Below are 24,503 nucleotides of genomic sequence, written 5' to 3'. Positions count from 1 at the left end.
GTCGGGACTCACAAAAGCCAAACCCCAAAACTGGAATTTCGCGAAAATCTTCGGGACGAGCAGACAAGAGTCTCTCGAAAGAGTACGGAGATAAAAAACGACAAAAGGTAAAACCAACGGCTGAGATTCTCTACTCCCTCTCTTTCGTCCAGTAAGAGCAAATCAACGGTGGATTCCGCAAAACCTTCCTCCATCCGAACTTTCCAACCCCTTCTCCTCTTCTCGCTGACAAGGTCGCTGTCTTCCTTTTCTTCTCTCCGTCCGCAGAAGGAAGAAAACGCGATTTGAAGCGTTTGAGATCGCGAATACAGGGAAAGATCGTGTATATCTTTTGGAGCTGGAGACTTGGAAGCAAAGATAAAAAGGTGAGCTTATATTCATTCATTCGGCATATATCTTTTTCTCCTACAGCGACGTTTCATGGAAAGAGTAAAAGCAAGACTGATATTGAATGGTTCTGGTTTCCATGCGCGAAGGTGCGTAGTACGCATACCCCGTTCGGACATCTGGTGCAGGTCCGGGCACTGCCCGAGCACGAGAAGGGGCGGTGCGACTACGCACCAGCGTATATATCAGTTTCTGGGGTTATTATTTGATACTCCGGCTGCGTATGTCACTTCATACGCAGGCAGTTCGATATTATACACGTGGCTCACATTAACTCAAACTAATCTGGTTACATTGTGGAACCTTGTTGTATGATCTAACGTCTTATTCGTGGACACTTATTTGTGGAAACAAGACTATGGGATATTTTTCATTTTTAACCGTCCAATAAATGTCCACTAATCTGGTAGTCTGATAATAAAATCCGCGTAATTTTTTATTTGTCCTAATACAATTAGGGCGTGTTTGGATTCACGGTTTCGAGTGTATAGTATCGTATTAGTGGAGTTGATGGGACATGTCCCTCGTTTGGAAACGAATGGTGGGCGACGCATTCAACGCGCGCTAATATGCCCGAGAATGACTTTGCATTATTGATGGGATTGTACCGCGCAACCGGTCGGATGTTTACGTCTGAAGAAAGCATTTTCTTCTTTTACTGTGTTGCTGGTAATGCCCAGTGTGGCCGTCTTTTGACAAATCCACACCGTCCATCATCTTTCTCTCGAGATTTAAACCATGAATGGTGAACTTTGATCATCCGATGATGTGGCCCACTGAGACAATCAAGCTGAAACAACATCCAAACGATCTTCTTTTGATCATTGTAGCGATCATGAGGAAGTATATGGCCATGAAAGGTCAACATGTTTTTGATGGGTTTTTCTCCCTATACTGATGAACGGTTCAGGCCCACCTTTCACTGCATGATGGTGGCCCACAACAAAAAGAGGGAACCTCTGTTTCGTAACAGAGTTGACGTATGAAGTTTGGTGGCCCACTTATTGAAGCTTTTTAGAAAATCCACTCCGTCCATTGGATTTAGGATGAAAAACCATCCGAAGGGAGTGCTTTTGGAGTGAAATCAGCGTGGCCCATGAAGGTGTTTACTCTGTCGTCCATTTCATGTTTAACGGTTGAGATTCTGCAATAGTTTGCATCGAAACGAAAAGACACCTAGGCAAGGGTAATGCCCACTCTCTGAAGTAAATGAACGACTCAGATCATTCAATGGAACAGTGAGTGGGCCTCACTACACGCACGTATATACATCGTGTGGCCCATATCCGATCGTTTCCAAACATTGATCTGACATGAAATTATATACATGATAGAGTAATATGTCCTATCTAAACATTGATTAGTGGCACATCTCCACTGGATGTATTCTAAATATCACCCAACGTATACGTGAACAGTACCGGATACAATATAATACAACCAAAACGTGAATTCAAACACACCCTTAAAGTAGTATGCATGATTTCGACCGTTAATTTGAAGGAATTATATAGCACGTATGCAAGTTCTAAGTAATTTATATGAGCCGGCGTACCATCCATCACACTTTGCCAGAGTATCAAAGTATTTTAAAGGTATTATATTATTTAGTGCTAGTGAGGAAAAAATTAGCACCGTAGATGGGTCCGTACAATACTTTTTTGGCCGTACGAGAACTCACCCCGCGAAAGGCAATTTTTAGGATACGAGCTTTGGTTTTTTTTTTTTTTTTTTTACGAAAATACGGATAATTAGCTTTTAAAAAAAAAGAGGAGTATTTTCGTCTCTTGGAATTCGTTCGTATGAACAGTAGTCAGGTTTTTTCGGGTCGAATGAAATAACGTCGTTAGTCCGTAGTTCTATACTAAAAACGTACCCACTCGTGAGAGATCCAGTTCGAACGAGTGAGGTCCATCGTTCAGTGATCCCAGCCGTTGATTAATTTACTGGGTAAAGAGTTCAATGTAAGATCCAGGTACTTAACAATTCATCTAGTGGGACCCACCATGAATGGGCCCCAAAAGATTAGGCGAATTGGACAATTTCAAGATCCTACCTTGGACCATTGGACCTAGAGAACTAGGCAACAACCCACCTCCAGCGGTTTAAAGTCTATCGATCCAACGGTTAGGATCGTCGGGATGAGGATGGGGGTGCCCCGTCCAAATTAAGACACGCCTGAAAGGATATGGACACGTGTACAGTGGGGGTAGTTGCTTCGTTATTGTATGGAGCCCATGTCCGGCCAGAGCCCCAGAACATCCGGCGGCGCAGATTAGCAGAACCCGCTTCATTTAGTTAGTCCTGGTAGGCAACAGGCGGGCATTCACTGCAATGTTCGTCCGTGACAAACTCATTAAATTGTGGCAATTAATTCAATCTACACGTGGCATACACGCAACCGCATCCGCACGGTCCACCTTGTGGGGGGACGCGGATTCCCTGCGAAAGGAGGTTCCTGCGATGGGATGTAGGTGGGGTCCACCGTGATGTTTGTGAGAAACCCGTCCATCCCATTTCCAATCTCAGATGAGGACATGCTATAAAAAAATGAGGTGGATTCAAAACTAAAGTGGGCCACACGAGAGGGAAATTTGGGGAAAGAAATTCCTAACGGTTGAAAACATGGTGCGCTCCACCTTGATGTTTATATGCTATCAAAGCCATTTGAAGCGAAGAAACCAACACCTTAGCCTTTTATACAAAACCTATGTAGGGCATGTGAAAGTTTTAACGGTGGTCATTGAATCCTCACAATTTGCTCTCGTGTGGCCCACTTGGGTATTGGATCTGCCTCATTTTTTTGTTGCATAGACTAACATGAGCTCTCAAAACAGATGAACGGGGTGGATTCCTCAAAAAAATCATGGTGGCCCTACCAAGCATCTCAGTGTAGGATCTTATTGGGAAAGCCTTTCCCAGGAAAACCGCCTTCCCAAAAAGATCACACCGATCGTACTAGCCGTCTATTGGTGGCCAGTAATTGTACGGCGACAAAAAAGAAAAGGAAAGTCAGTAACCCTAATCTGACGGATGAAATGATACTGTCAAGGATATTAAACAGGTGTGATCCTTGGGCCAATGCAGTTATAACTATTTGGACGGCTCGGATTAGTATGGATGTGAGTCATGTTTGCAGTATACGAGTTGCCACAATCCAGTCATTGTGTAAAGAAATCTACCACATTACTTTCGGATTTCCAGTTTGTACGAGTGGGCCACGTGCACACAGAACGTAGGATCCCAACCATTGAATATTGTAGCCATTGATGCCTTAGTAATTCTCTCAAGACACCCTACTTCGGGCAACGCATCAGCCCAATAAGAGAGACCGCTTTTTCTTTTTCTTTTTCTTTTTTGGCTAGCTTGTTAGTACACACCCATGTCAGTAAACAACCTTGAAATTAGCATATTTCACGAACTTGAAGGGATTAGGTGAGATTAAAAAACATAATTATTACCCATGGCAGGGATTGTTCCCTGTTCCCATGGGATAAGATTAATGTCATGCTTTGTTGGTAATACGGTGGTACGTTAAATGGATATACCCACAGTCATTTGAAATTACTAAGAATAATATGTGTTATATCTAAACTGTTCATTTGTTTTGTAATCTCATTTTATGGCATGAGCCTTAAAACGAGGTAGATCCAAAACTTATGTGGCCCCAAAGAATTTTTCAATGGTAAGTATTCAATTCCTGTTGCTTTCTATGGTGGGGTCCACTTGAGCTTTAGATTTACCTGAATTTTTGGCCCATGCTCTAAAATAATCTCAAAAAATGGGTGGATGGTGCGGATATAGCCCACACATCATAATGGGATCTACACAACTTGCTAACATTGAGTGAAATTGACATAGACCCAGTGCAACTCCATCATCCAATTCCAAGCTTTTCCATTCTTCCCAAACATGGAGTGGAATTGGTCAAGACCAATTCCACTCCATGTTTGGGAAGAATGGAAAAGCTTGGATTTACATTAAATGGAATTGCATTGGGTCTTGTGCCAATTTCACTCAATGTTTGGGAAGTTGTGTAGGTCCCACCATGATGTGTGGGCTATATCCACACCGTCCACCCATTTATCGAGATTATTTTAGAGCATGGGCCAAAAAATCAGGTAAATCTAAAGCTCAAGTGGACCCCAACATAGAAAGCAATGGGGATTGAATACTTACCGTTGAAAACTTCTTTGAGGCCACATAAGTTTTGGTTCTACCTCATTTTTAGGCTAATGCCATAAAATGAGGTTACAAAACAAATGAACAGTTTAGACATAACACATGTGTATTATTCTAAGTAATTTCAAATGATGGTGGGTACATCCGTTCAATGTACCACCGTATTATCAACAAAGCTTGGCATTAGTTTTATCCCGTGGCAATAGGGGACAATCCCTGCCATGGGTAATAATTATGTTTTTTGAATCCCATCCCACCTAATCCCTTCTAATCCCACCGCCCAAACAGACCCTTTAAATCACTCGTATCTCACAAATCCGGATGAGTTTTTCAACATATATGATTTTATGTAGGAGAACTTACTTAAGCCAACCAACCCCACTACATCGGGTTGCCCACACCGGATTCGTGGGATTCCATTAGATTGACGGTCAAAAGGTCCCTATAACTTTTGATCCTTGAGTCGTGGAAGTCATGCACACCATGAAAAGGACTCAGAAAAATTAAGAGAATAACATGGTTAGGCTAGATTGGACACTATTTTTGGCCAAAAACCATGAAATCTAGTTGGAATGGAGGTCGTCTATAAATAGTAAGTTTACTATTTATATTAAGTTACATTTGTAGGGTGTTTGAGTTAGAGTCTGAGTCTAAAACTCTATACTAGGTTTGAGTTTTAAAGAGTTCTAATTTCATTTTCTATCATCAATCAAGGTATTTCAAATTTATTATGAATTATTTTAGCTTTTATTTCTCGTGGATTCGAGGAAGCTCTGTGAGGAGTCCAGGGAGCTCGGTGGATTCGAAGTAGTTATCCCTTGAGGAAGACGGTGATGGACTTCATCACATCCCTCCTTGCACTAAGTTTGTCCAAATCAATCTTTATCCCATCCAAACAAAAACTCAAGGCTTAATTTACACCCATTCAAACTCCAAAATAAGGCCAAATTAGCCGAAGCTGAAATTCAAAATCTACCTCCACATCCTCTCTTCTAGAGAAGCTATCAAGTGTTGTTATAATCAACGATCAATCCGTCAAGTGTCAAGATTTGGTCAAAGATTATTAGATGTCGACCTAGTCGGTACATTATATTTCTAGTTTTTCAAAATTTATATCATTCCCTACTTAACACAAGCCATTTTCAATGCCTTTTATAAAAAAATGCTTAAAAGAAAAACACTTTACATTGTCTCCTGCTTGTGTGTGTGATCCAGGTTCAATCCCTTATAATGCTACCGTAAAAAACATCACTTTATGTCATCACTTATTATTAACTTCATCCAAATTACCAAGCCTAGGAGCTTTCAAGAGCCATAAACAATAAGCCATGTGGTATTTTACCCGTCACACCAACAAGCCCCGATGGAAGCCTATAAGAATAGGGTGAGGATCACCTATCTTTCTAATGTCTTGGTTTTAGGTAAGGAAGCGTTAAGGAGTAGAGTAAGAGTATCCCCTCTCTTGTGGTTTTTTCATCAGTAATCATCCCAAGTTCTAGTTGAGGAAATCTTGAATACTAGGGTGATCCTTATCCCTCTCTTTGGGGTCTTTTCCTCCCTCAAACTCTGTATGAGAGAATTTTAAGAGTAGGTGTGGATGGAAGAGTTCCAGTTATCTTCTTTAATTAAGAAATGTTAGTGTTATTCTTTCCTATACACATCCTAATCAAGGTCCACTGTCTTGCAATAGAAGGTTGTACAGAGTAGAGCCGGAGGTCTAACAGCTCCAATCATCTCCTCTTTCATACGAGTGTCAAAGATTTTTCCTCTCCATTCACATCTCCAAAGCATCAGTTAATTTGAGTAGTTCATTTGCTGATATTGCTTTCTACTTACCGCATTATTACATTGTACCTTTCACATACCTCATGCTGTAGTTTTTCTTTATTTTCTGCCATGTTCATTCATTTACAAACAATAATCTATAACTAAATCCTAATAATTCAAATTTCCATAAAGTAGAGATCGTATATTCGTACAGGTAGGAAAATGTACTTCACACTTTCCTTCTCCACTTTCCTTCTCTGTAGCCAATGCTCTTATTCAAAATCTTCAGATGCAAATTGCGTGGGATTATTCAAATCAAAACCATACATCTTAACCTCTGAGTCATAACGGTTCTATGACGCCTAGCATGGCATAGATCAGAAATTTTTTAGGTAGTGGTGACTCCATCTGACCTTTTTATCTTTTTGTGGCAGACTTCTAATCCATTATGTAAGTCTGTTCCACATTCCCATTAGGTTTTGTTTGTTTGTTTGTTTGTTTTTTTTTTTTTTGATCTTCTTCAGCACCATTGAATCATCTACCTCATATCACTAATAAGAAGATCCAAGTCTTTGATTAATTTTCATTAAACAGATGTTAACCCAAAACACAGTCAATAGTCCAAATTAGTTAGGATTCTAATTGTACATGAGTAGGTTAATTTTAATTGGAGGTTTGCAAGCATCTTTCAAGTATTTATATCAATGTCGGTAAAGTAGGCTAACTTTAGCTAAAGATGAGTTGAAGTGTCTTTTAGGTATTTATGTCAATGTCGCAGAATCTGAATGTCGCAGAATCTGAACCTGACTAAATCTCATATTGGGATCTGGACTGATCCAAAATGATTTAGTTTGATAACTCAAAAGTCATTTAAAATTGTTAAGTTCGGTCCAAAACATTCAAAACTGTTTAGTAGCTGGTTCTCCATAATAAAAAAGAAGGAAGGGGTTGTTGGGGGACCGCGGAAGCACATAGAGATAAATCAAGTAAAGTATTTCAATTGTACAACCACGCTCAATTACAAGGACTTCAAATTTAACGTGGAAAAAACCACGGCACAAAGCGATACATATGCACTATGAAAGCATAAAATTATAAGAGATAGAGATTATCCGATTCGAACAAGCCTCAAATCACCCAAGCTACACCCTTGAAACCCTAAGCTCTTGATACCCCTATTCCTGATTATACTCATATCTATAGCCTCTAGGAGAATCATAATAGAAATAGGAAATAAATCCTGTACTTACATGATTCTGCATAACTCTACGCGATTGTTCGATGACATTTCGATGGCATCGAACATCTTCGATGCCATCGAACTAAACACTAAAGTGCTTCAGCAACTAAACATGTATTTTTCGAATTTTCTCTATGGTACTTCGATGAGACTTCGATGTCATCAACGGCTCTTTGATGGCATCGAACCCATTTCAATGGCATTGAGTAGGACATTTAAAGTGTCTAACAACAAATCGTGAGATTTTGGGATTTTTCCATTGACATTGAGCTATACTTCGATGGCATCAAACTGTCTTTGACAGACAGTTGATTCACAGATTTTAGACATTCAATCAAAGGGGTTAGGCAGCCTTTTCAAATCAGGTAAGTACAGACAGAGTCTCTACCTTAGGATGATTGAAATTCCGGGAGAGGAATTTCAGCAAGTGATTATGTTCACTTTAAAACTGAAACAGAAAAGAGTTTGAGAGAGAGAATGGATTTGAAAGAAGCAGATTGAGCTGCCGAAGTGTTTTCCAATTGCTCGCCGTTTTCGATCTTCGATTTTAGTTGAATTTGATTAGAATTTCCTTTCTTTAATGTCAAGAAATCTTGGAGGACGGTCTTGACTTGAGTTGGGTATCGAAGAACAAGGAAAACCTTCAACTTGCAGGGGTTATGGGAGCCAATACTCGCCATTTTAAACATTAGAGCTCTCTTGAAGAGATCTACCCTTGGCCATGGGCGCACACCTACCTAACTGTGGGGCCCACCATGATGTATGTGCCTCACATTCATGCTGTCCATCCGTTTGTACATCTCATGTTAGGTTATGATCCCAAAAAATAAAGCTATCCAAATCTCAGGTGGACCACACGAAATATTGATGATTGAATAAATACCCACCATTAAAAGCTTCTTGGGGGCCACCGGAATGTTTATTTTCCATCCAACCTGTTGATAAGGTCAGATGACCTGGTTGAAGTGACCACAATTGTCAGGTTGATCCAAACTTTTGTGGTCCACAAGAAGTTTTTAATGGTCATTCATTGATGTCTCTGTGGTGTGGTCCACCTGAGATTTGAATATGCTTCGCTTCTTGGATCTTGCCCTAACATGAGCTGTACAAACGGATGGATGGCATGGATGTAAGTTAAATACATCATGGTGGGCCCCACAATGAGGGATCCAACCATCTCGTATCCACGGAGCCGTGCCCCTTGGCCGTGTGATCAGTTTGATCAATCCACCATCAGGCCCACCAAAGTAAAGGCCATATATGATCCGTCAAAATGGATGGACGGCATGGATAAACTCATGCTCCACGGTGGGTCCCACAGCCTCTCCGAGGACCGTCCGTCTCTAGCTCGACCCTGGTGGGGTAGGCATGGCCCACTGGCAGCCTCAACTTTTTCAGCCGTTGAAACAGCAACTCCACTGATTATTAGCAGGAGCATTACTTCCTTCCCAAAAAATGTATTTACCATACGGATATTTAATATTTTTGACCGTTGGTTATTAATGCCTCTTCTGCCGCTAGAGTCATATAGGAGAAGATCTAATACAAACTGGTTGTATAATAGGTTTAGCATACAACTAGTTTTTTTTTTTTTTTTGGAGACGTGGGATGGTTGGATCTCGTTAAGGACCATTCATTCACTTCAGCAGACTCTTAACTGGCAACTATGCAGGAATTAGAGCAGTCGGAAGATCTTGACCATGTGATTAATGACATGGAAGAACGGATGGTCGAGGTTTTGCAGAGAAAATAGGTACAACCATCAATTTGAACATCTATTTTCTGGGCCCCACTTTGATTGATTATGGTTCAGATGAAACACTTTGGTCGGATGTCAGCTAATCGTTCCATGTGTGACTTGTGAAAGTGGATGGGTTGTATGAAAAGTCACCAACAATAAACGGCCAAGATCATCTGATTGGTCAGTTTTTTTGCAGCGTGGTCTGCCAGTGTTGGTATGAAATGCATGGATAGTGACGATTGGTGATTGGGCTGTCCTACGTGTCCAAAGCAACGAGTTGTATTTTAAACCTACTGTACAGCTGGTTGTTTCTGACCCTTTCAAGCTCTCTTAATGGTGCAGAACTTTGATACTCTGGCAAGCCTGGTGGCCGTACGCAAGCATGCAGATACAGTAAACGTGAAATAAATATTCCTTAAATTTCACTGGGAGTGGAGCCCGGGTAACACCGAGTTCGGTCAGGCCATGATCCTGGGCCCACCTTGATGTAGGTGTCATATATCAATGCCATCCATCCGTTTTTCCAGTTCATTTTAGGGCATGCGCCCGAAAATGAAGCAGATCCAAATATCAGGTGGACTACACCAGAGGAAACCGTGGTGATTGAATGCCTACCATTAAAAACATCCCAAGGCTCACCCCAATGTTTATTTGCCATGAAACCTGTTGGTAAGGTCACCCAGACCTCGATGAAAGAAACGTACAAATATCAGCTTTGATCCAAAACATCTGTGGCCCGTAAGCATTCAATGGCCACTGTTTATTGTGTGGTCCATCTGAGATTTGGATCTGCTTCATTTTTGGGCCCGTGCCTAATATGAGCGGTCAAAACAATGGGCGGCATGGATATATACAGCATATTTGGGCCCCACGGCCACGGCCTGACCGAATTCGCTCCCAATTACACTGCCCAGATCGTGGGTCCCACTGTAGGCGGGTCTGAGCCCGAAAATTTAATTGGTCCCATATCTTAACTAGTTGGTTTGGTGGACAGTTAAAATGAGAGAGAAAAAAAAAAATTTAATGGTCCAAATTCAATAAACTACTTGAGTCCAATGATGAGGCGGATTGATGAGGTAGATTGAAGACTCAAGTAAATCACGACGCATGAAGCAGTGGTAAAAATGATGACTTCCCATAGCTTACTGTGGTATTTATTTGCCATATAATCTGATCACAAGGTCATGCAAACATGGATAGAGGAAAAACATAAATATCAGCTTTTGATCCAAAACTCCTGTGGCCGCTTGAAAAGGTTCTCAACTGTGGGTGCTCAACCCCCGCTGTTTCTTATGGCGTGGTTCACTCTAGCTTTCAGTTTGTCTTATTTTCTGTTTCCAATGGTGTGGTTCACTTGAGCTTTCAGTCTGCTTTATGTTTGGGCTTATCTTGAAATGATCTGTTATAATGAATACATAAAATGGATAAAACATATACATCATGGTAGCTCCCATTGTCACGATGTTTCCTAATCGAGCTAGGTCCTGGTGGGGGTAGGATCCAATCCACATCAAATCCCGAGGAGCGCGGCCAGGTGGGTAGGACCCTGACTTGGGGCCTACCGTGATGTATGTACTTTATGGTGTTTTATATTTTTGTTCTCCATCCGTTTTGAAAATACATTTTAGAACATGATCCAAAAAATGAAGCAGTTTCAAATCTAAGTAGACCAAAATATAAGGGAGAATGCTTATCAATATAAAAACTTCATGTGAGCCACAAAAGTTTTGGATCAGCTGATACTTGTGTCCTCTCTTCATCCAGCCCGGTTGGATGGCCAATAAACATTACAGTGGCCCATAAAGTTTTTAATAGTAGGGATTCAATCATGATTGTTTCATGATTCTCGTGCTATGGTGTACATAAGTTTTGGATCTGCATCATTTTTGGGATCATGTCTTAAAATGAGCTGTTAGTGAATGTAAGTCACAGCGGCCCTGCAGATCTACCGACCTCGATGGATCCACCCAAGCCACGCCTAATTTTGAGGTGCTTTTACGCCACGTCTGCGCATGCGTGTGGAGCATCACACTCCGCCAGAGCATCGAATAATTCCACCTAGTAATGTTTGTGTTGAAATGCATGGATGCAGTCCTCGACTCCAATATTCTACTACTGTAGCAGAGTATCCGTGCAACAAAAGGCTCTACAGCTGACGCAGATTACGTGGTGAAACCCAACACCATGTAGCTACTACTAGGTGTAAGAATAATCTCGGATCCACAGTCATGTACATGTTTTATCCATGCCGTCCATCCGTTTTGCCGGTTCATGAGCTCAAAATTAAAGTATATCAAAGCTCAGGTGGGCCACACCACATGAAACAGTGATATCAAAATTAATAATGCCGAATGTTGAAACCTTCCCTGGGCCCACCGTGATATTTATTTGTCATGTAACCTATCTAGGTAAATGGAAAATTGTGTTATTTCAAAAAAAATAAAAATTCAATGATAAGCATTTAATGTCCACTATTTTCATATATGCTTCAATTTTGAGCTCATGCCCTAAAATAAGCAGGAAAAATAGACTGAGGGAATTGATAAAACACATACATCATGGTTGACTCTGTGGAGTCCTTTTATCATAACGAGTCAGAATTGGTTGTGACCCCGGAACTAACCATGTAGGTGGAACCTAACAGTAGGGCTCATATTGATGCATGGGTTGTATATTAACATTGTTCATCTGTTTTTTCAGCTTATATTTAAGGGCATGGTCCAAAAATGAAGTAGGTATAAATTTCAAGTGTACTATACCACAAGAAATAATGGTGATTGACCATTAGAAAGTTTTTTTTTTTTTTTTTTTTGCATGAGGTTGATATGACCTTATCAACAAGTTGGATGGTCAATAAACATTATGGTGGACCTTAGGAAGTTTTGTTTCATGGTGGGCGTTCAATAACCATTATTTCCTATTGTGTAATCTACCTAAAATTTGTAACCCTTTCATTTTTCGGACAATGTCATAAAATAAGCTTACGAAACTGATGGACATTATGAATATCTAATGCATACATTGAAGTGGGCCATATGTTATGGTCCACCCACACCACTGGTTTCAGGTCACAGCCGAGCACGCAAAGCCACCTGCTGTTGGGTTCACCACACAATCCACGTTCCTCTACTAGGCCCACTGCAGTTTTTTTCTACATGGTCAACATTTGCTACAGCTTGTGTTAGGACGGGAACTGAAAAGTTAGGTTTATTGAGAACTCAAGTGTGCCACACCATAGAGAACGTGGGGATGGAGATGCCCAACATTGAAACGTTCTTACCCGCGTTGATGTTTATATGCCATCCAACGCAAACAGATGGCGATTGCAGCGGAGATGAGCCTAAATCTTATAATTAATTTGGGTGGGTCCCGAGAAGGTTTCATTGGAAGATCCCATCCCTGCTTTATCTTGTGGTGTGGCCTACTTGAGTTTTGGTTCGACTTTATTTTTAAGTTCATGTGAGGAAGAGAATGAATGTTACAAAATTATCACGGTGTAAAGGAGATTTTTATTGCATGAAATGTACACATCATGCATACCCAAATTGATAATCCTTGGGATTACGTATGGATTTTCTTTACGGCCCTTAAAAAAGGTAAAGAGGTGGGCCATGACCAAAGAGCCTCATCCATTTGATGAGGCCGCAGATTAAGGCACATCCAGTGGGCAAAACTCACATTCGATGGTTGTGATAATTTGAATGGTCAGATCCTTTTGCATGTGGCTTTTCCACGGTGGCCCACCTATTAGGCCGATTCTGACTTATATGCCCCTTCCATGATCCTAAGGAGTATGATTATAAGTGCTCCCTAAGTGAACCCGAGCCCGACCCTTTACGAATAGGGTGTAGAATTCCGGATCAGCCCCGACCCGACCTACAACCCGTACAACATGGCCCAAACCGGACCCATTTAAGGGAACTGATCACATGGAAGCAACGTACACAACTTTTGGAACCGTACCTTCTTTTTCACGGACGCGGATTGCGTCCTAGGCCTGCCACCAGGGACTGATGTATTTATTTTATCCACGCCGTCCATCCATTTTAAATGATCATTTTATGACATGGTACAAAAAATGAGGCAGATCAAAAGCTACAGTGGGCCACACCATAGGAAAGAGTGGTGATTGAATGTTTGCCGTTGAAAACTTCTTATGGCACACCAGTTTTTGATGAAGCTGAAATTTGTGTTTTTTCCTTCATTCAGGTTTACGTGACCTTATGAACAGGTTGGGTGGCAAATGAACATAAGGTGGGCATTAGAAAGGTTTCAACGGTGGGCTCATTATCACCATTGCTTCCTGTGGTGGGGCCACTTGAGCTTTGGATCTGCTCCTTTTTGGGCTCGAATCTCAAAATGATCGGTTAAAATGAATGAATGGTGGGGATAAAACACATACATTAAGGTGGCCCCACAGAGTCCTTGCCAGGACCCAGTCGGTCCTTGTAGGGGTAGAACAATCTGCGTACCCTTGCAGATTGGGTGGTGGCTCGCGTTCTGGAACCCACCTTGATGTATGCGTTTTATCCACGCCATCTATCCATTTTGCCTGCTAATTTTATGGCAATTTCCAGAAAATGAAGTAGATCAAAAGCTAAATTGGACCACACTATAGGAAACAGTAGTGATTGAACACTTACCATTAAAATCTTATTGGGGCCACAAAAGTTTTGGATCAAGCTGATATTTTTGTTTTCCCATCATCCAGGCCTGTATGACCCTATCAACAAGTTGGACGGCAGATAACATTACTGTGGGCCCTAGGTAGGTCACAACGGTGGGTGTCATTATTCCACTCTTTCCTATGGTGTGGTTGACTTGAACTTCGGATCTGTTTCATTTTTGGGTTCATGCTGTAAAATGAGCTGGAAAAACGGATGGACGGCGTGGATATAAAAAAAAAAATCCATCAAAGTGGCCCTCACATCGCCCAGGGCCACCTAGCTGGGGTGGTGTTGGGGTCCCCTCTCAATCCACTTCCAATTTCATGTCGCTTGTGTAGGACATCCATACCCTACGGTAGGACCTGCCATGAAAAATCGTTGGAAGAAAAATCCGGCTATTTCACTTTATCATATAGGCCACACTGTCGGAATGGATGGACAGCTGATGTCTGACCATATAACGCATGACCGACTTTCTGAGACGGTGTTCCTGGCAATATACGTTGTGGGACCCAATGCTTTGATGTCCTACACGAGTGTCATCTAGTGAGGAAAGAGATGTGGTCCACTTGCCTGTTTGATCATTTCTCCTAGTGTAATTGTGATAGGGTGTCGGGCACAACTGACCCAACCCGACTCAGGCCCGAGAATGGAAGGGTTCATGGTTTTCTGCCCCGACTCACGACTGGTTCAGTCGGGTCGAAGTAGCCTAGTCTTTTAAGTTTTAACCATGGGATAGTGAGTTACGTAGGAATCAACCCTAGCCTAACTCATCTAACGGCTGATATTTTTCTAGCACCCCAACTTGTTTAAATGGTCCACATTTTCCAGCCAGAGTTAAACCCACGACCCATTTAAGTGGGCCGGGTGCAATGGGTCTAATGGGCTCATGGGTCAACTGTTATGGCTCGCTACTTAAGTTTAGTCGCGCTGGGTTGGGCTGGACCATTTAAGCCTGACCTAGTTAGAATTGAATAAATGGGGTCTGGTTAGGCTTGGGCTTGATGAGTTTTAAGTGATTTGAGTTGAACCATATGATAAAGTGTTAAAAGGTCTGATATGGGCCCAAATTCTTGGCCCATTTAGTAAACGTTTTGGGCTCATGCTGACCCTGTCTTAAGAATCGGGTCGGGCCAACCTGACCCGTATCCACCATGGTTATTTGACTCGGTGACATCTCCCAACTCGTCAGGGTTGGACCATATTTGGGGTGAATCGGCTCGACTGCCCGAGTCAGGAGCCACTCGGGTCCGGGGTGGCATAGGTGGATCCGTGACTGCGGGGCCCACCTTGATGTATGTGTCTTACATCCACACCGTCCATCCATTTTGACAGATTATTTTAGAGGTTGAACCAAAAAATAAAGCAGATCCAAATCTTATGTGGACCGCACCACCGGATGATTGAATAGCCACCATTAATAACTTCTTGGGTGCCACCGAACTGTTTATTTGTGATGCAACCTGTTGATAAGGTTGCAAAGATCTGGATGAAAGGGACGACACAAATTTCAGCTTGATCCAATAAGTTTTTACTCCACGAAGTTTTTAACGGTTAATCACCTCTGTTTCCTGTGGCGTGGTCCACCTGAGTTTTGGATCTGCTTCATTTTCAATATCAAGCCCTAAAATGATCTTTCAAAACGGATGAATGGCGTGGATGTAAGGAAAATACATCAAGGTGGGCCCCACAGTAGGGACCACAGACGCCGCCGCCCCCCACCACCCAAGTAGTGCGCACCAACTTCCAAATTGTGCACAGGAGCACACGTGGCACCTCAATCCGGACATGGATCAACGACCATTTTCTTCTTAACCATCAATTCAGACCACGAATTGAATGGCTAAGATCATCCATCCAATCATAATCGGTCTCATGATACGATCAATCAAAGTGGGCCCCACTATTTTGTACACAGTCCGGTGGCTCCACTTAAATTTCTGCCACCTGTAAGCTGCCTGAGTCACAACCATTTAAGAAAATGCTGCACAACGCACATGGTAGTCATAGTATTGTATTTGTATATTAACAGGCGAGCGACCGTCTCCTTCCCTGCGCCAGAAAAACGGAGCTTTTGAAAACGTACTCGGGCGGAGCTTTCTAAAATGCGCCACATGTATCTTAGAAAGAGCAGCTTCAAGCGTCTTTTCTCTATCTCCATTGGCCGGCGCAGTTTAGATGAAGAAAGACCGAAGGATGATGTCTCTGTTGTGCATGAAAGCATCAAAGGCATGGAGATTTTGGCAGTTGCTGAGCAATTTCAAAAGCCCAAATGGAAATGCTTCTCCTATCAAGAGATCCTTGAAGCAACCAACGGATTTCATGCAGGTATTTGTATTACATTTCTTTAGAAATACACACACAGAGAGAGAGAGAGAGAGAGAGAGAGAGAGAGAGAGAGAGAGAGAGAGAGAGAGAGAGAGAGAGAGAGAGAGAGATGTCTATTTCAATTCTCTTGTTTTTGCTGTTGAAAATTTGGATTTTTTTTTTTTGTTTTTCAATTTAGAGTATCTGTTTGGAGGAGAAAATAAGAACCCATTTCTGTATTTTTGTTGTTGATGTGAAAAGCTTTGGAATTTTGCTTTAATGGACATTAAATCATCTGTTTAGAAGATAGAAAAAATACCCATCTTTCTCTCTGTTAAAATTTTGAATTTTTTTGATAGCTATCAGATAATCTGTTTGAATGAAAGAAAGAACTTTTTCTCCTGGTTTTTGCTGTTAAAAGCTCTGAATTTTTGCTTTTGCAGGCTTTATTTTAGCTGTTTGGAAGCAAAAGAAAAGGAACCATATCTTTTCTTGGGTTTTCGATACCAAAAGCTCTGAATTTTCAGCTTTTAGGAACATTTGATTATGAGTCTGTATAAGAAAAAGACCCGTTTGCTTTTTTAATCTCTAATGCTGAAATATTTGAAATTTTGCTTTGATGGGAATCAGATAATCTGGTGGGAAGAGGTGGGTATGCAGAGGTTTACAAAGGAGTCCTGGTCGACGGTCAGGTAATTGCCGTGAAGCGGCTTACAAGAGCTTCAACGGACGAGCAGAGAGAGAAAGAGTTCTTAACAGAGCTTGGGACGGTCGGGCATGTCTGTCATCCAAACGTCTCATCGCTGTTAGGCTGCTGTATCGACAATGGCCTACATCTGATCTTTGAATTCTCCCTGCACGGCTCTGTTTCTTCTCTTCTCCATGGTAAAACAAACCGAGCTTTCTTTCTTCGTATTTAGAATATAAGGCACCATTTCTTAAATTCCTGTCATTTTATAATGTGCCTTTGGTAGATGAGAATTCCCCACCAATGGATTGGAAAACACGATACAAGATTGCCGTCGGGACGGCCCGTGGACTCCAATACTTACACAAGGGGTGCCAGAGGCGGATCATCCACAGAGACATCAAGGCATCTAATATCCTCTTAACGGCGGATTTCGAACCTCAGGTATGATTTGTCTGTAGGCATAATCCGAACGCAGGAGGTATTTCTAGCTGGTAATCTTTTGATCAACCTATCAAAGATTAGGGAGCACGTTTGGATTCACTATCCAATGGAATCACAATTTGTTAGTCTAATTACAATTGTTTAAATAAGAACAATTGTTTTTCTTTGTTCCCTCTTGATTAAACTGCATTTGTGATTCAATTCACCTGTGCAATCCAAACGGGCGCGTGAAGGTAAGTGTTCTGTTTTTCCCAGGCCAATCGGATGGAATGGCTTTGGGTCTCACCTTAATCAATATTATGGAAAGTTTGTGGGACCTACCTCAATGGATCCATACCTCAATCTCTACTTGTTTGTACAATTAAAAGCAAATTAAGTACCTTACAATCTGTTAAAATCCCTTGATATACATTGATACACCATCTTTTGACTGCTCGAGCTTTTAGAGAAAGTGTTGTTTATCATTGTATCAGAGCAGAAGTTATTATCTCGCGGGTGCCGTTTGAGATACACATACCATGCTTTGACAGCTCAACCTTTTAGATAAAGTGGTTGTTTATCACAATCCACCATTTGCTGTACACCCAAATGCTACATAGACAGCTTTGAAATCTCACATTGCTTCATTTTGGAATTGCTGTACTAATGGGATTCTGAAATTTGTTGTTGCAGATATCAGATTTCGGACTGGCGAAATGGCTTCCATCTCAATGGACTCATCATTCTGTCATGCCGATCGAAGGCACATTCGGGTTTGTGATTTCATCCCTCTCAATTTGAAACACATTCATTTTTTCATCACTGGATTTCAAAATTTTGGAAATTTTTATCAAGAAACTGTTAGTTGATAGACGAGACTAGTATTGAAATACTAGTAATCTATAGGTATTCTCTATTTCTCCTAGTTGTATCAAGACACATGCATAGTCCATTTGATCAATCTGAGCCGTTCATTATGTTGGGCATACATTTCACCGGCTACAACCCGAAGTTCATTGATCGGACAATCTGAAACCTCTGTTAGTTTTGGCCAGGGATAGGATGGTTAGGATTCTCCAACAAATATGATCCTTTAAAACCATAATCAATCCATGATGGAAACAGTAAATGACTCAAGTTATTGGTTAGGACTATTTTCCTTTAAATGATCTTGACCATCCATTTCAAAGGCTGCAGATCAGATTGTTAAAATCGTTGTATTAGTGCGTTTAATGGAACTAATGGACAGCCTAGATCTGTCGGTAAGACTGTCCTAGCGCCCGACTCACCTAGGATCACTATAATTTATAGTGCTCTGAGAGCACTGGCTCATCTCTCTTGATTAAGCTCTAATAATCAGAGTTTTTGATCCATGGTCTTCGTTAATTGCTTTGATTAGGTACTTGGCCCCGGAGTACTTCACGCACGGGATCGTCGATGAGAAGACGGACATCTTCGCTTTCGGAGTCTTTCTCTTGGAGATCATCTCCGGCCGGAAACCGGTCGATGGTTCCCACCAGAGCTTACTTAGCTGGGTAATTTCAGCTGATTTTGAGCTAAAATGTTATTAGGCCTTTACATGGATTTCATATGTGGAACACAAATTGTGGGCCCACCTCAGATGAGGCCTAACCTAAAAGCTAGATCAAACAGTCAATCCCAACCGTCCAGCCATTGATCACTAAACAGACTAGAAAAAGGAAACAGTTTTTAAAATCCAAATTCAGCAAAAAACTATCCTTTTATTGAGTGATTGGAGTAATCCAATCAACATGAATTTTGGGTCATACACTATCTACATTGAGACCCATGATTTTGACGGTTTGGATTGGAGGACAATGTATCTGAAGGCATATATTATTCCATACTCGGGCAGAGTACTGGTTAGTAATTGTAGTTCTGTTTTCATTTTCAGACCAAGCCGCTTTTAAACGAGGGGAGCACAGAAATGCTGGTGGATCGCAGGCTTGGAGGTGACTACGATCTCCAACAACTCAAGAGGCTGGCCTTCACGGCATCTCTCTGCACACGAGCATCTGCCACGTGGCGGCCATCCATGAGCGAGGTAATTTCAGCTTCTTCCCATGCACGTGCACTTGCATAAGAATGGGCCGTTGGCTCTAATGAAACCGCTCGAGTTCAATTGGACAAACTCGGAAATGAGGACACGTGTGAGAGATCCCATCCGTTCGTTTTGATCTCAACTCTGTAGATGCTGTTAGGATCTCGTGGTTCTCATTTAAGGCTATCCAGACCATCCACATTGTGGTGCGCGTTTTTGGATGGATCACATTGCAAAAGTCTCTCTGGTCAAGTAATCCTAACCATCCAATTGATGACAATCCAATGAAAAATCAGATGGTTACTACAATATTCTCTGGGTCGGAGTTTTGGACGGTCTTGATTTCCCTACGACTGTTTCCTGTGTATGGATGAAGTCTCACCACCTTTTTTAATGGTGGTAAACTATTATACGAATCTGGCCTCTCGCACGATGTAAAAAAATGGTGGTGACTCATTCTTCTCGCATGTTGCGCAGCTGTACAGAAATCCAGACGGTCCAAGACTCCAAATTGCGTATCCATATATCTAAAATGACAGTGATAACAAAAAATCCAAACCGTCCAATCAATAGCTGTCAAATGGATGGTCAAAGTTAAAAAAGCGAGCGGTCTGAATTCTACTAAGTAAAATCCATATGGTTAAATTAATATTATCTTCAATCCAGAGTGCATCAGCAATTTAGACAGTCTGGATTGCCGTACAGCAGTGACACGTGTACGGATAAAGAGTCTCCATCATTTCTTCAATCGAGCAAGACTAACGTAGGAGGGTGACTTATCTTTTCTAAATGACCCTAGTGCCCTCATCTCTCTCTCTCTCTCTCTCTCTCTCAAATAAATGCTTCCCTGAAAAAACAGCACGTATGCCAAAACCGTAAAAAAGTGCCAGGTAAGACGGTCTACGCCACTGATAATTAGTAACTGTCCATCTCACATGAAATAAGAGGCGTTGTACATGTGGAGCCCATGTCTCATTGATCCAAACCGTTGATAGTGTTTTACCCGCTTGTGATGGCCCATGTACTTAAAATATTTTAACTGGGAAATCCAAACACTTAAAAATATGTGACCAGCAAATGTACTGCATGGGCCATCAATCGTGGGGTCTATGACTTCAACGGTTCGGATCACCGAATTAGACCGCGATATCTGACGTAAGTGTTCTGCATGTGACCAACGTCCTTAGAAAAGTGTAAAAAGAGAAATGATCATACAGAACGTTGTATAATAACTTATCATCCAACGCTTTTATTAACTTCTGACTTGTCACTTTTCCATGACATCCGAGCGTGAAACTGGTGGGCCGCACCATGAAGACCACCTGGGGCGAAAACCAGGATGGTCCATTCATCAGTCGGAATACTGCTTTGAAATCAATATCAACCGTTGGTTTGAGTATAGTATGCGTGTGGCCAACCTGATGAGTGGATTTTCCGATATTCACTGCAGATGATCATCTTGGTGTGGTCCATTCGTTTCACGGACCGGATAAATTGAATCGACAGGTTCACTCCCCAGCTATGTGACGATGTAGAAAATCTGGCCGTCCATTTGATAAGTATTAATTGGATGGGTAGGATTGCTTGCTCGATGTGGTTTTAGATATCTATTCCATCTACATCGGGACCCACAATTTGGACGGCTTGGATTCAAGTAAGTCAGTGCCATATATGAGGAGTATGAGTCACCACCATTTTTAAAACTGTGCAGAAATAACATAGGTTTCTAAGGAAAAAGATATGAGGATAATTCGGGAATATCATTGGTAAATGATTAACGGTCAATTGCATCACATCTAAAACTTTCGTTTTCGCGTGCCATCCGACAACCCGGAGAACAGTTCAATTAAAAAAGGTCGGCCCACAATTTCATAATGCCGAAAATACCCTTATATGATTTAAAAAACACGCACCATCAAAATGAGTTCTCCACATCTTTCGTCCTTTAGCGCGTGTGTTAACGATGGCAAGATGTGATCTGTAGCCTGTAAGGGAGCGGATTAGGTGCGGCGCAGGCCTCACCCAAGACGGTGCGGCACTTAACGTAGGGCTCACCTTGATGTATATATTCTATATCCACGCCGTCCATCCGTTTTTCCGGATCATTTTACAGTATGAGCCGAAAAATATAGCAGATCTAAATTTTAAGTGGACCATACTAAAAGAATCAGTGGTGATTGACACCCAACCACTAAAAACTTTTTAGGGCCCATCGTAATTTTTATTTACTATCCAATCTGTTGATAAGGTCATAAAAACCTTGATGAAGGTAAAATACAAATATCAGCTTGATACAAAACTTTTATGTCCCACAATAAACTTTTAATGGTCAATCACCACTGTTTCCTTTCTTATGGTCCACTTTAGATTTGTATCTGCTTCATTTTTGGGCTCATGCTCTAAAATGATTTGGAAAAAGGAATGGACGGCATGGATATAGAATATACATATCAGGGTGGCCCCATGGTAAGGCTGGGACGCCCCGCACCTAATCCGCTCTCGATCTTGTTAGTGGACGACACTCATGTGTTAGTTTAGCAACATTTTGAAAATGGTGGTGACTCGTCTTCCACACGTATGGCACTGATGCACTACTATCCGGACCTTCCAAATTGTGGGTCTGTTGTGGAGGGAGCATAACTCCGTCACCTTGATCTAGCCATTCAATTAATGGCTGTAAAAGGATGGCTAAATTTACATAGTAAGTGGTCCAATTTGAAAGGAACAAATCAGACGGTTAATATAATCTTTCTCAGTGCTTTGCTTTTCCTTTTTGCTCTACCCATAGTTGGATCAGCGATTTGGACGGCCTGGATTACTATAATTTGTGAATAGAGGAAGGAATTACGGCATAAAATGGCGTCATTCAGGATAAGCATACTCATGCACTCATCCGCCGTCCAGATGGGACACATGCATGCAATCCACACCGTCCAAAATGTCAACCCCACATCATTTTTATGGTTAGCCTGAAACCACATTGATCAGACAAGCACAACGATCAGATCACTAAAGCAATTTCCCTCGAACTGGCACCATTGACTCGGATGAGTAGTTAGATTTTTTGGACTATGCCTCATCCACAGTGGGACCCACAATATGAACTGTCCATCATGCCAGAGTATATATAATAATCATCCATACCTTTAATTTATTAAATTCTCTCTTATGCGTTATCAGAATGTGTATTATCAAATGATGATTGGCAGGTACTGGAGCTTTTAGTGGATGGAGAGTTGATACACGAGTCGTGGAAAATACCAGAGCAGGAAGAAGAAGAAAATGAATTCTGGGGATTTGAGGATTTGGAATGCGACAGCCCCTTCTCAACCTCACCTCTCAATTCAACGGCCAGCTCCTAATACACGTGCGAGAGATATGCAAACAACAATTCATATAACATCATGCATGGGCCTCAATCCAAACCGTAGAAAAACTGCCCCATTGAAAAAACATGCTGAATCAAAACCAGGCCCACCACTTGGACGGTTTGGATAGCGTGTATATACTGCTGTGGATAGATGGATGTGTATGGATGATCCAACTCTAGCATTGTTTTGGTATTTTTCTTATGTATGTATATATAAGAGAATGGGATTGTTATACCAACCCCACAGCGTATGTTATTAGTGTAGAAGTCAAAGGTCCTGACCCTAACACAGTACTCTCGTGCATGTACAGTTGGACCGTCTAATATATTTTTCCACAAAAGCATAGGCTGTTGTTGGCCAAATTTTAGATATTTCTCAATAGCTAGTTTTGTTTGATCTGACCCATTTTTAATTATAATTAAATATGGCCCACTTTTCATTAGGAAAAGCGCTTGCGTGCCGTACACTCGGTAGCCATTTGGGTTACTTTCACTGAGACGGGGACACAAGTCACATGCATGAAATCTATGCAGTCCATCAGATGCACTATCCCTTGTTTGGCCTTGATTCCAAAAATTAGGTTGATTCAGAACTGAGGTTGAACACTCTAAAAAAATTATGCCTAAAACTAGGGTTGTACATCAAACTGAGTTGAGTTGAGGTAGGCCAAGTTTGACTTAATTCGTCCTTACTCTCCTTGAGTTCGAGCTTGAACTTACCATTAGAGCCTAGCTTGTTTGCCAAACCTTTTGAGTTGAACTTGAGGTGAGATAGTGGATCGAATCGAGGTAAGCTTATCTTGACTTGAGCCTGCTCGGCGCTCCCAACCCGACCTAACCCAACTCCCAACCTATACCAGACTCAACCTAACCACCCGACCCAACTGACCCAACTCACACCCGACCCAATCCCTAGATCAAATGTTCAATTAAAAATATATATTATATTAGATAAGGACATGGGGGTACCTTATTATTGGTGTTGAGAGAGAGAGCTCGGTCGAGTGACCGAGTGTAGGCCGTATGACTGAGACAAGTTGGGCAGACATTGAGTCGAGCTCGGACGAGTGGCCTAGAGAGAGAGTGAGAGAGGAGCTCGGGCGTGATAGGTTGGGTAAAGAAGAAAAAGAGTAAGAAATGGACAAACAGGTGGGGTAGAGTTTATGTTGTAACTTTTTTTATTTTTAAATTATATATATATGATTCAAGTCGAGTTCAAGTCAAACTTTACTATGTTCGATTTTGACTCGTTTTCAAAATGATCTGGGTCATATGAAGCTTGGCTTGCCTTGAGTCGTTGTTCAAGCTGAATCAAGCTAAGCTACATCGTGCCAAACCAAGTAAGCTTTTCAAGCTAGCTTGGCTTGTATAAAGCCCTTCCTAAAACTTCTAAAATTCACATGGGATGCTCCAACCCAATTTTGGAATAATGTGTGGTTTTTTTTTTTTTGGATAGTTCTTTCCTCCTAACCAGGCAGATTAGATGGATGGATTGGATGACATACAAAAATTACAGTGGGCCCTACACAATTAATGGTAAGTGTTGATTGCAACAGTTTTTTCTTGTATTGCGGCTTATTTGAGTTTGGTATCATCGAATGTGGTGGTGCATCTAAAGTACCTTGAGTGAGGTACTTGTGCTGATTTGGAATGTTTGTGCGAGATCCAA

At 41.6% G+C, this 24,503-nt stretch overlaps 1 protein-coding gene across 2 annotated transcripts; it reads left to right on the top strand.

The window, feature by feature from the left end:
• The first annotated feature begins 96 nt into the window (after window positions 1-96).
• On the top strand, window positions 97-23,216 carry LOC131256730 (probable receptor-like serine/threonine-protein kinase At5g57670). Of its 2 annotated transcripts, none has more exons than XM_058257753.1 (8): window positions 97-365; window positions 16,017-16,312; window positions 16,922-17,176; window positions 17,266-17,423; window positions 18,096-18,175; window positions 18,802-18,937; window positions 19,318-19,467; window positions 22,645-22,747. In XM_058257753.1, exons 2-8 carry the CDS (start codon window positions 16,090-16,092, stop codon window positions 22,687-22,689), a joined length of 1,047 nt encoding a protein of 348 aa, XP_058113736.1. In that variant the 5' UTR covers window positions 97-365; window positions 16,017-16,089; the 3' UTR covers window positions 22,690-22,747. The 2 variants fall into 2 exon arrangements, with proteins under 2 accessions (XP_058113736.1, XP_058113735.1); XM_058257752.1 differs by having other exon boundaries at window positions 128-365; window positions 22,674-23,216.
• The last annotated feature ends 1,287 nt before the right edge of the window (window positions 23,217-24,503 follow it).

The sequence above is a fragment of the Magnolia sinica genome, chromosome 9 (assembly GCF_029962835.1).
Source record: "Magnolia sinica isolate HGM2019 chromosome 9, MsV1, whole genome shotgun sequence".
Classification (NCBI taxonomy): Eukaryota; Viridiplantae; Streptophyta; class Magnoliopsida; order Magnoliales; family Magnoliaceae; genus Magnolia; species Magnolia sinica.
Note: the sequence above shows the minus strand (reverse complement) of the source record. Positions and strands in the feature narration are given on the sequence as shown.

Excerpts from the sequence above, each read along its gene's own strand:
- LOC131256730 (XM_058257752.1), top strand. The coding sequence starts at position 16,090 with ATGCGCCACATGTATCTTAGAAAGAGCAGCTTCAAGCGTCTTTTCTCT. Across the intron at positions 17,424-18,095 it reads CGGCGGATTTCGAACCTCAG|ATATCAGATTTCGGACTGGC; the intron begins GTATGATTTGTC and ends TTGTTGTTGCAG. Across the intron at positions 19,468-22,673 it reads GGCGGCCATCCATGAGCGAG|GTACTGGAGCTTTTAGTGGA; the intron begins GTAATTTCAGCT and ends GATGATTGGCAG.